The 10,795-nt window shown below is 36.7% G+C and overlaps 1 protein-coding gene and 2 pseudogenes across 3 annotated transcripts; 1 reads left to right on the forward strand and 2 right to left on the reverse strand.

Moving 5' to 3' along the window:
• Nucleotides 1-161: 161 nt before the first annotated feature.
• Nucleotides 162-3,687, reverse strand: LOC111277149 (1-aminocyclopropane-1-carboxylate oxidase homolog 1-like). Of its 2 annotated transcripts, none has more exons than XM_089763982.1 (4): nt 2,644-3,687; nt 1,150-1,642; nt 752-1,073; nt 162-535 (listed from the first exon to the last, which is right to left on the reverse strand). In XM_089763982.1, exons 2-4 carry the CDS (start codon nt 1,530-1,532, stop codon nt 284-286), a joined length of 957 nt encoding a protein of 318 aa, XP_089620108.1. In that variant the 5' UTR covers nt 1,533-1,642; nt 2,644-3,687; the 3' UTR covers nt 162-283. The 2 variants fall into 2 exon arrangements, with proteins under 2 accessions (XP_089620108.1, XP_089620107.1); XM_089763981.1 differs by having other exon boundaries at nt 1,150-1,775.
• A 288-nt stretch (nt 3,688-3,975) lies between these two features.
• Nucleotides 3,976-6,664, forward strand: LOC111277147 (pentatricopeptide repeat-containing protein At3g12770 pseudogene; annotated as a pseudogene). Its single transcript, XR_016343692.1, has one exon. The product of XR_016343692.1 is annotated as a pentatricopeptide repeat-containing protein At3g12770 pseudogene (transcript).
• Nucleotides 6,665-6,739: 75 nt separating this feature from the next.
• Nucleotides 6,740-9,736, reverse strand: LOC111277557 (uncharacterized; annotated as a pseudogene).
• Nucleotides 9,737-10,795: the final 1,059 nt, after the last annotated feature.

The following is a 10,795-nucleotide window of genomic DNA, read 5'->3' on the forward strand; positions in this document are numbered from 1 at the left end:
TAGATGGAAAACTTATCACAATTCTTAGCACCGATGGCGAGGCAATAAGAATAATTATATATCCCCGGGAGTGAGACAATTCTTTCCTTTCCTGAATATCCCAACTCCAAGTTGGCTGCTCGGTCCACTAATGCCCCTAGCTTAGATAGCTTCCTGTACTCTTAACCCAATTTTGAGTTCTGCAACTCTTAATAACCAGTACTTGGAGGGAATTTACAATCTCTGTGTATGTTTATTCCTTTCCCCATGTATTACAATATGTGTGAATTTATTCTTTTCATCATTACAATCTCAAAAAAGCAAGTGCAGAGTCGTTGTCACGTCCCAAGGAGCGGAAGGAATACAGATAATTCTTTATCAAGGTTTCCTTGTACAAAGGTGGACTTTCTTCTGATAACAATTCCTTTATGGGGCCATAAAGCTTGTTAGATGGTTGATAAAATGTGGTGAATAGGCATGCTACTGATATTCTTGGGCCTGCCCGCTTAGCCAAAACTCTATGCTCAACGCTTCTGAACTTGTTGTTGGAGATTAGCTGCATTGAAACAGTAAATAAAATTATATTCCTTGATAAACTAAAAACTGCCTTTGATTGTCATGAAAGAAGTGGGAAATAACAAAGTTGTTCATAACATAAATTGGTTAGAACAATCCTTTTTCTTAGTCTGCATGAAAGTGGAAGCAGATCAGATAGGATTAAGACAGTGTGTAAGTTCTGGGTCTTAGTATTTCTATACTTGTATACATATACCTGTAAGAGGTCGCCGATATTAACTATGAGTGCTCCTTCCAGTGGAGGGATATCAATCCAGTGATCTTCATGAAGAACTTGGAGGCCTCCAATTTGATCTTGTAAAAGGATTGTAAGGAAGTCAGGATCACAGTGTTTGGCATGCCCTATAGTCCGGTCAGGTTCAGGGCAAGCTGGGTAGTAGTGACAAACAAAGACATGCCCTTCCATGCACCCCATATCTGTGAGGTGAGAAGGATTGAGACCAAGGGCCTCGGACAGCAACCCAAAAAGCATTTGGCCTAAGCTCTGAACATCCTCTGAGTACTTTATCAATATTTCTCTGCATTTCAAGCTCATGAGTTTGATTCAATCAATGGTAAGATTGCTAAGATCTCAAGAGTATGTCTATAGTCTACCTGCAGGCAACTGGGTACTCTTGGGGAGGTGGAGGATTTGGAGCCATGGCACAATACAAAGTGTCCCTCCAGTTTGCAGCTTTTGACACGTACAGATCATAATTGCTGATAAATCTCACTTTCTTCTCGTTCTCACGTGAGTAAAATTTCATCTTCACCTCTTTCGGTTGCTCATGGAATCTATGAACACCTGCAATGACCTTGTTCATGACATCTTGTGGGATGCCATGGTTTATAACCTGGAAGAATCCCCATTTCTCTGATGCATATCTGATCTTTTCAACAATTTCTGCATGTGCAGCAGGATCTCTTAGATCTATGATGGGAACCTGAAAACTATCATGATCATCCAACTTTGCAGACAGTATATCTTCAGGCGGCATGAAAAAGATTCGAGGAATTGTAACTACACCAGCATCAACAAGTCCCTTAACACCGGCTTTTGTGTCATCAAAGGCCTTCAGCTCTTTTGCTCTATCATAATCGTGTTCTTCTGTAGGTAAAACTTTCTGCAGGTCAGTGTCAATATCCATTTCTGCCGGTGGTTTATGCAGAACTTCTTCCGAAGCCAAAGAAGCCTTGGTCAACCAATAACAATGGTCTGGCTTGACAGAAGAAGCCAACAACTAACATATATGTATGCAAAAGAGCATTCAGACAACAAAGCAAGCAATCATATTAATATTCACCAATTCAGCTGGATGGGGTAAGAAATTAGCTGTTTATTTGTCAAAGTTGCTTACAAAGAACTAAAAACAGATAAAGTTTCTCACCAGCTGGAACAACTAATTCTAAATATTTAAGAATTTTTTATTTTCCACGTGCTTATTAAAATATATTATATCATCTCATCAAGATGGCACATTATTTTGTTTTTTTATCAATTGTTCGGGATAGCTCCTTTCACAATGTGAAACTTATGTTTTTAGAAGACTTTCAAAATAGATGGAAAGATTGAACTCGTGTGAAGAGTCTAAATTCTAAACAGCCCCAGATGTCATATGAAAACATGTAGAATGTAAGTTTTACTGCATTCCTTTTCTTGATGGACAAGGGCAGAGTTTGCCACTAATGCCTGGCAAAGAAGATGCAATATCGAATGCAAGTTATGTTTGTGTTCTAAACTGATTGCAAAATTTCTCTGGTTTCTTCTTTTGATCATGAATTAAACCAGGTCTGATCAAGCCCTCGGCTAACCTTCAATCGTTTGCTGGATTTGGCAACAGAAGATAATATCTCACCTTTTTTTTTTTCCCTAAATCCAAAGAGATAATGTTGACTAAACTGACCAATGTGAAGTTATGATCACTGCTCTAATTTTCCAAATTCAGCGGGCATAACCATATTTGTTTAGCCATGATGATAACTGGTTAACAGTGGAATATCATTGTCTAATTGTAACTCTACCAGGGTAATCAGGTGACCAGTATTCTTAACAAAAACAAATCCAGTACCACGCCATTGAAGCAAAAAGGAAAAGTTGCTGCCACTGACCTCATTAGGTGCAAAAAGAAGCAAAACTTTTTAAGATAACCTCCTGAAAAACTGACAGAACTTCACGGCTATAAATGAGATTGAAAGCAGACCTGGGCTTTTCAATTGGTGAAAGTTACTATACATTGGCTAAAAGTTTCGATATCTGTCATCAACAGCAACCGGTGAGTTCCTGTGATTTCTATATTTTATGGTCAAATTCCAGCATCTCGATCTCTTTTACCAGTTTTCTTCAAATATCAATGTATTCCAATCAAAATATCAAAGAAAACTTTGGGGTTTGACATTCTGTTAACCTAATTAAAAACCTGCAGACAAAAATCAAAATGCTGAAGGTTCTGTTCAAATTCAAACATTGTATATGTAAGACCCTAATCTCGCATGGAGATGTTATAGGCATCTGCTGTAATATATATATATATATTGAAACTTAAACTCATATTTATGAGATATTTTTTATAAAAAAAATACAAGAGTTTTGAATCAAAACAGACAACACTTCCTATATAAACTAAAGAATTGGCAGCAGCAGCAATGAAGTACTTGTAATTACTGTTCTGTACTTCCTACATAACTAAAGCAATTTTTTCAATAAAAAAACCTAAAGAGAAATAGAACTTTATTCTTTATCATTCATTCCCTTTTGCCATATGCTTAACCAGAATCCATCATGGTTTAAATAGCAAAAGAATATGCTAAACCAAAACACATAAGACAAAAAAAAAAAAAAAACAATAAAAAAAATTCACTTGCAACAAACTGAAAGGGCCATTCCTTTGAAAGGTACAACTTTTCACCATAAAATCTCAATTGACCGAATGTTTCACCATAACTAATCAATAAAAACTTAAACCTTTGCATCTCCAGCAACAGATTAACAAAAGAATTCATTGGTGATTCTAAAAGCTACATATTAGGAAACGAGTATTAAAAATGTAATCATCCACCATTAAACCTCAAGAAAAACAATGGGTATTTATCAAAAGGCCAAAGTTTTGAAGTGGGATGATACTTATGACATTGCACAGCTTTTGAGCTCACAGGATTTTCGATAAAAATCACGTGCAATACTTCGATGCGTGCTATATGAACATAAAAATCAAGCAAAAAAATTCAGGTTAAGTAGAAAAAGGTTGTTGCTTTGAGTTAAATTTGGGGCTTGGCGACGCGAGATAATTGGGGTTTTAGGTTAAATTATACAGGGAAAAGTGTGGGAGATTTTTAACGTTTTGGTTGAGATTTTAGTTTTTTGCCAATCCTGGGCTCTAGCAGTGTCTCGTGGGCTGAAAAGAAAGCCCATAGTTCGTGGCAATATGGGCTTGTCTCAGACAAGTGTTGGACAGTATCTTCAAGCTTTGGAGTTCCCTTCAGAAACAAACGCAAAGAGCAAACAAACAAGCAAAATGTTAGAAAACTGAAGTTTCATTAAAAAAAAAAAAAAAAAGATATTTTGTGAAGATAAAAGAACGTTAGTTGAAGATGAAGTAAAGTATTCACTCAAGACTGCAAAAGGAAGTGACGAAAGGCTAGACGCCATGGACCTGACAATAGCTGCAACAAAGCAGCCTACACTTTCTCCTTCCCTCTTAGCTTTAACAAAAAGCGGAACGCTTCAATACCGGCGGCAAATCCCATTTCAGCTTCACATCCTCCCTGAACAACCCACCCTTGAACAAACCAGGCAAATCCATGCTCTTATGGTCAAAACCCACTTCAACCAAACCAAGTTTAGCCCTTCTGCACAATTAAATTTCCTTATTACATCTTACACTAAAAACAGCCAACCCCACAATGCACTTGACATCTATGCTTATTTGAGAAGAACGGACTATGAAGTTGATAACTTTATGGTACCTGCTGTCCTGAAAGCTTGCAGTATTGTTTCAATGACCCAGTTGGGTAAAGAAATACATGGTTTTGCAGTGAAGAATGGATTGATTCAAGATGTTTTTGTAAGTAATGCTTTGATACAAATGTATAGTGAATGTGAGAGTGTGGTGTCAGCCAGGTTATTATTTGATAATATGGATGTAAGAGATGTTGTTTCTTGGAGTACAATGATTAGAAGCTATGTTAGAGGTAAATTTCATGGGGAAGCATTGGGGATTATCAGAAAGATGCAAATTTCACAAATAAGACCTAGTGAGGTTGCCATGATTAGTATGATTAATTTATTTTCAGAGCTCAAGGACATTGAACTGGGAAAAGCAATGCATGCTTATGTTACAAGGAATCTTGAGAAAATGAGTGTTCATTTAACTACTGCTTTCATTGATATGTATGCCAAAAGTGGAAATTTAGGTTCTGCAAGACTGCTTTTCAATGGATTGAACCAGAAAAGTATTGTTTCATGGACTGCTATGATAGCTGGATATATTCATTGCAATAAATTAGAAGAGGGAGTGAATCTTTTTGCTAGAATGTTTAAAGAAAGGATAAAACCAAATGAGATTACTTTGCTGAGCTTAGTTGTAGAATGTGGCTTTGTGGAGGTTTTAGAACTGGGAAAACAACTACATGCTTATATTTTGAGAAATAGGATTAGTGTGTCTTTGGCTCTTGCTACTGCTTTGGTTGATATGTACGGGAAATGTGGGGAGATAAGGAAAGCTAAGGCAGTTTTTGACACGGTTAAGAATGGAGATGTTATCTTCTGGAGTGCTATGATTGCAGCTTATGCACAAGCTCATTGCATTGATCAGGCTTTCGATCTTTTTGTCAAGATGAAGGACAGTGGAGTGAGACCTAACCAAGTAACAATGGCTACCATCCTTTTACTCTGTGCAGAAGTTGGAGCCCTTGATATGGGCAAATGGGTTCATACTTTCATAGACAGGCAAGTTGTTGAAACGGATAAGATATTAAAAACCGCACTATTGGAAATGTATGCCAAATGTGGAGACATTGATGGGGCTTGGAGACTGTTTAGGGAATTTAAAGATCAAGATATTGTCATGTGGAATACAATGATGGCAGGATTTGGAATGCACGGTTGTGGTAAGGAGGCTTTGGGGCTATTCTCCGAAATGGAAAGAGTGGGTGCTAAACCTAATGATATCACATTTATTGGTCTTCTTCATGCTTGTAGCCATGCAGGATTGGTGGAAGAAGGAAAGCTAATGTTTGAGAAAATGGTTAATGAAATTGGCTTGGTTCCAAAGATTGAACACTACGGTTGTATGGTGGATCTTCTTGGTCGAGCAGGACTGCTTGATGAGGCCTATGAGATTATCAAAAGCATGCCAATAAGGGCAAACACCATCATATGGAGTGCTCTTCTTGCTGCATGCAAGATTCACAAGAATACCGTATTAGGGGAAATGGCGGCAAGGCAACTTGTTTACCTGGAACCTCAAAACTGTGGTTACAATGTTTCAATGTCAAATATATATGCAGTGGCAAATAGGTGGAATGATGTTGCAAGGGTGCGAAAAGCAATGAAGAAAAAGGGAATGAAGAAGGAACCAGGGCTCAGCTCTATCGAAGTAAATGGATATGTTCATGAGTTCATAACGGGAGATAAGTCACACCCACAAATTGGAAAGATAAATGATATGGTATCTGAGATGGGAAAAAAGTTGGAGGAGGCAGGGTACATGGCAGACACCTCTGCTGTCCTACAAAATATAGATGAGGAAGAGAAAGAAACTGCCCTCAACTATCACAGTGAAAAATTGGCAATGGCTTTTGGCCTCATTAGTTCAGCTCCAGGTACCCCAATTCGGATTGTGAAAAATCTCCGAGTTTGCAACGATTGTCACGCTGCAACTAAGCTGCTGTCTAAAATCTATCAGAGGGTAATAATAGTACGCGATCGGAAGCGCTTTCACCACTTCAGAGAAGGAACCTGTTCCTGTGGAGATTACTGGTAGAAACCAGTTGACTGTGCTTGATCCAAGAACATAGTGAAAATGTGTACAGTTTAAGAAAAAAAGAGAACAAATATCCATATCCACATCCATATGAATTTTATCCTTTAAAAATGTTTGACACCTAAAACATATTACATTCAGATTAAGCGAAGATCAATCAACAGTTTCAATTTGTTTTCTGGGTAAGAGTTAAGATCGGTAATGCTTCTGCTATGGACAACACGAAAGAAAGCGCGTTAACCAAGCCACTGCTGACGATGACGATCCCCACTAGCTCCAACAGAATGCCGACTGCTGATTTTCTCAGTAGAATACTTTTGCTGAAGCCATTCAAAAGCATTCACATCAAGTTCCCCAGTAACTGATTTCCCTTGCTTCCTACGTATTTGCTGCTCCCGAACAAAAGCCCATAGTTTTTTAATGGCATCCCTTTGTCGAGATGTAAACCTTGCTACATTGTCAAATGCATGCTTTACCAAGATGTCTAAAACTGTCTGGCACCTAAGAAGAATTACACATGCAATCAATCTCCTAAAACAAAAATCAACATAAGCAACTAAAAGCAGAGCTTCCTTTTCTTTCAAATAGCAGCAGAAAACTAACACTTACCATGGAGTTTTATAACTTCGAACAGCAATCTCTAAACAAGTAATTAACGCTTCTCTCTGTGACTTGAGAAATCTTTTAGTCGCTTCCTCATCCTCCTTGCTCTTGGAAGCCACGTAGAGATGACAACGGATCAAGTTGGTAGGGATAGATTTTTGTTCGTATCGAATCCGATATGATTTTATATCCATAAAATCTGATTCGAGGATTTTTTTTTATGTCCAAATCTAATTTGAACTGATATTATATAAACCATACCTGATTAATCGAAAATTAATAAAATATTATTTTTTATATAAATATAAAATTATATAAATATAAATATATATAAATAAAAATTAAATAATTAATGAAAAAATAATTTATATATATATATCGGGTCGGATTTACTTAAAATTCAACTCTAATATTTTTTTATGATTATCTTATCTTATTCGACTCAAAATTAAATTTAAAAAAAAAAAATTAATCTTATAAAATTGAATCGAATCGAATCCCGTCAGAGACGGATTAGGTTGCTAATCCTAAAGCCACATCTTTATTTCCTTTTCTATCATCTTTTTTCCCAGATCCAGGAATCAGAGCATCGAGTCCAAAAGGATCAGACACATCCTTGTTATTTTCTGCAGCTGGAGCAACTACAGCTTGTTTCTTGTCATTGTCAGCATTACCGATTTCAGTCTCATCTTTCAGGGTAGCAGCTTCATCTATGTCATCATCCTGAGTTGCAAATGGAAGACCAGATATAGCATCTTTTAATTTACTAGCTGTTTTAGAAAACTATAAGAATGAACACATAAACACACTGTCAGCAACAAATTTTGTACGACCAAGAAAAGGGAATCAGTTGAAACAGTATTGTCACAAAACATTTTAGTCAAGCAAACAACCTTCACTAAGTAAAATTCAGCCATATTAACAAGAAAATCTATGCTCACTGTAACGTTTAAAAATACACTACAACACCACTAAAACTATTGCAAAATCCCCACTTTTCATATTTCCAAACACACACACATACATAAACGAACATTAGACTACATATAATTGTCTCTGCATTGCATGTCGCAAGGAGTACTCACGTTTGTTACCACAATGTACACAGAAGATCGAATAACTCATTGACTGACAATACTGTGGCTACAAAACACCTACTAAAACTAAAAGTAAAGTACATTATACATACCACAAAGCTTTCATCAGTTAATAAGTCATTTGCCATCACAGCCCTAAATGTCGATACTGTCAGTTGGTTCTTCTGCTTCTTATTTAGGCACTGCAAGGAAACAGAATAAAAGATAATTCTCAAGGGACAAAAGCCAATTTATATTTGTAAGAAAAACTAAATTCATACTTCAACTACATCTTGTGCTGCTGAGAACAATGAATGATAATCTCCTCCCACTGAAAGATCAGTACAAGAAGTTGTTGATAACATTGCAGCCTCTAGTATAGCATAAAAGTGTTCACTAGTTCCTGCCTTCACACTTCCAGCCTGTATCAGCTGTATGGCAAGCTTTGAAGCCTTAGCAAACTTGGTGGGGTTCTTGATATGCGATGCAACCTCTGCATTGCCTCGATAACTTGTGTCTCTGAGGCATCTGTGGTCGTCTTAAATCTCAACTGCTTTTCTGGCGGGGCAACTGGGAAGTACAATGCATAACTAATCAGCTAATTGCAGAAAGATTTTAGCCAAAATAAGAAAAAGTAGAATAATACAATAAGAGAATTATAAATAACAAACAAAAAACTAATAGCACATAAGTACTTTCCCTTAAGAGTTCTATTATGCCAAAAATGAATTTCCATTTCCACTCAGCTGGATGGGGTAAGTTATTGGCTGTTTCTTTGTCAAAGTTGCTTAGAAAGAACTAAAAACAGACGACAACTAACAACATATGTATGCAAAGGAGCATTCAGACAACAAAGCAAGCAATCATAGTAATATTCACCAATTCAGCTGGATGGGGCAAGAAATTGGCGGCTTATTTGTCAACGTTGCTTACAAAGAACTAAAAACAGGACAAAGTTTCTCACCAGCTGGAACAACTAATTCTAATTATTTAAGAATATTGTATTTTCCACGTGCTTATTAAAGTATATTATATCATCTCATCAAGATGGCATATTATTTTGTTTTCTATCAATTGTTTGGATAGCTCCTTTCACACTGTGAAACATATGTTTTCAGAAGACTTTGAAAAAACAGATGGAAAGATTGAACTTCTGTGAGGAGTCTAAATTCTGAACAGCCCCAGATGTAATATGAAAACATGTAGAAGGTAAGCTTTACTGTATTCCTTTTCTTCATGGACAAGGGCAGAGTTTGCCATTAATGCCTGGTAATGCCTTGCAAAGAAGATGCAGCATCGAATGCAAGTTATGTTGGTGTTTTAAACTGATTGTAAAATTTCTCTGGTTTCTTCTTTTGATCATGAACCAAACCAGGTCTGATCAAGCCCTCGGCCAACCTTCAATAGATTGCTGGATTAGGCAACAGAAGATAATATCTCACCTTTTTTTTCTTCAATATACAGCGGTAACGTTGACTAAACTGACCAAATGTGAAGTGATGATGACTGCTCTACATTTCCAAATTCAGAGGGCATAACCATATTCGTTTAGCCATGATGATAACTGGTTAACAGTGGAATATCCTTGTCTAATTGTTACTCTACCAGGGTAATCAGGTCACCAATATTTTTAACAAAAACAAATATGGTAACACGCCATTGAAGCAAAAAGGAAAAGTTGCTGCCACTGACCTCGTTAGGTGCAAAAAGAAGCAAAACTTTTTAAGATGACAACGTCCTGAAAAACTAACAGAACTTCACAGCTATAAATGATATTGAAAGCAGACCCAGGCTTTTCAATTGGTGAAAGTTACTATACATTGGCTAAAAGTTCAGTTTTCTGTCTTCAGTGGCAACTGGTGAGTTCTTGTGATTTCTATTTTTTATGGTCAAATTCCAGCTCTCGATCTCTTTTACCAATTTTCTGCAAATATCAATGTACGCACATTCTCTTGCAAACTCTCTATTACACATAAAAATATGTTAGTATATGAACAGACACTTATAATTTTGTTTTTAAAAAAAAAATCGTATTGACTTTATTATCTACAATGCTGAAAATCATGGTCGATATTTGATTAAAATCTCATCATTATGGATTAATTAGAAGGACATCGATGGTGGGGGAGTGAGTGGGACTATTCTCGCCTTCCTTGAGTTATAGCTTCGGGTTGGTAGCTTACTCCATATATGCCCCTTAGCTAAGTATAGCTGGAGTGTGATTGAGATGTTAACTTATGTAGAAAATTATTTCTTGAACAGAAGCTGGACAGTGAAAATGCAAGGATTGCAGATTACTTCGATTTCATTGCTGTTACTAGCACAGGAGGCCTTGTTACAGCCATGCTTACCTCTCCAAATGAAAACATTCGACCTTTTTTTGCTGCAAAAGATATCGAGAGGTATTTATCTTCAAGAGAGTGCATACATCTTTCCTTAAGAATCAGAACAGCCTCAACAACTAGTTGCAATTTAAATTCCTAAATTATTTCTTCCGAAATTTTGAGAATAATAAAAGCTTGGGGGAAATTATGGATTTGATATGTATCTCTACCCCTTCAGGTATAGCTTGAACTATAACAAAATGGGTTTTTAAATCAG

This window comes from Durio zibethinus, chromosome 7 (assembly GCF_047325235.1).
Source record: "Durio zibethinus cultivar Kanyao isolate XHJ-2024 chromosome 7, ASM4732523v1, whole genome shotgun sequence".
In the NCBI taxonomy this organism is placed as follows: domain Eukaryota; kingdom Viridiplantae; phylum Streptophyta; class Magnoliopsida; order Malvales; family Malvaceae; genus Durio; species Durio zibethinus.

What these genes read in the sequence shown, in the direction of transcription:
- LOC111277149 (XM_089763981.1), bottom strand. Translation starts at nt 1,682, where the DNA reads ATGGATATTGACACTGACCTGCAGAAAGTTTTACCTACAGAAGAACAC. An exon ending in GAGTACCCAGTTGCCTGCAG is followed by an intron (nt 1,074 to 1,149) that starts GTAGACTATAGA and finishes CTTGAAATGCAG; the next exon opens with AGAAATATTGATAAAGTACT. An exon ending in ATATCGGCGACCTCTTACAG is followed by an intron (nt 536 to 751) that starts GTATATGTATAC and finishes GTTTCAATGCAG; the next exon opens with CTAATCTCCAACAACAAGTT.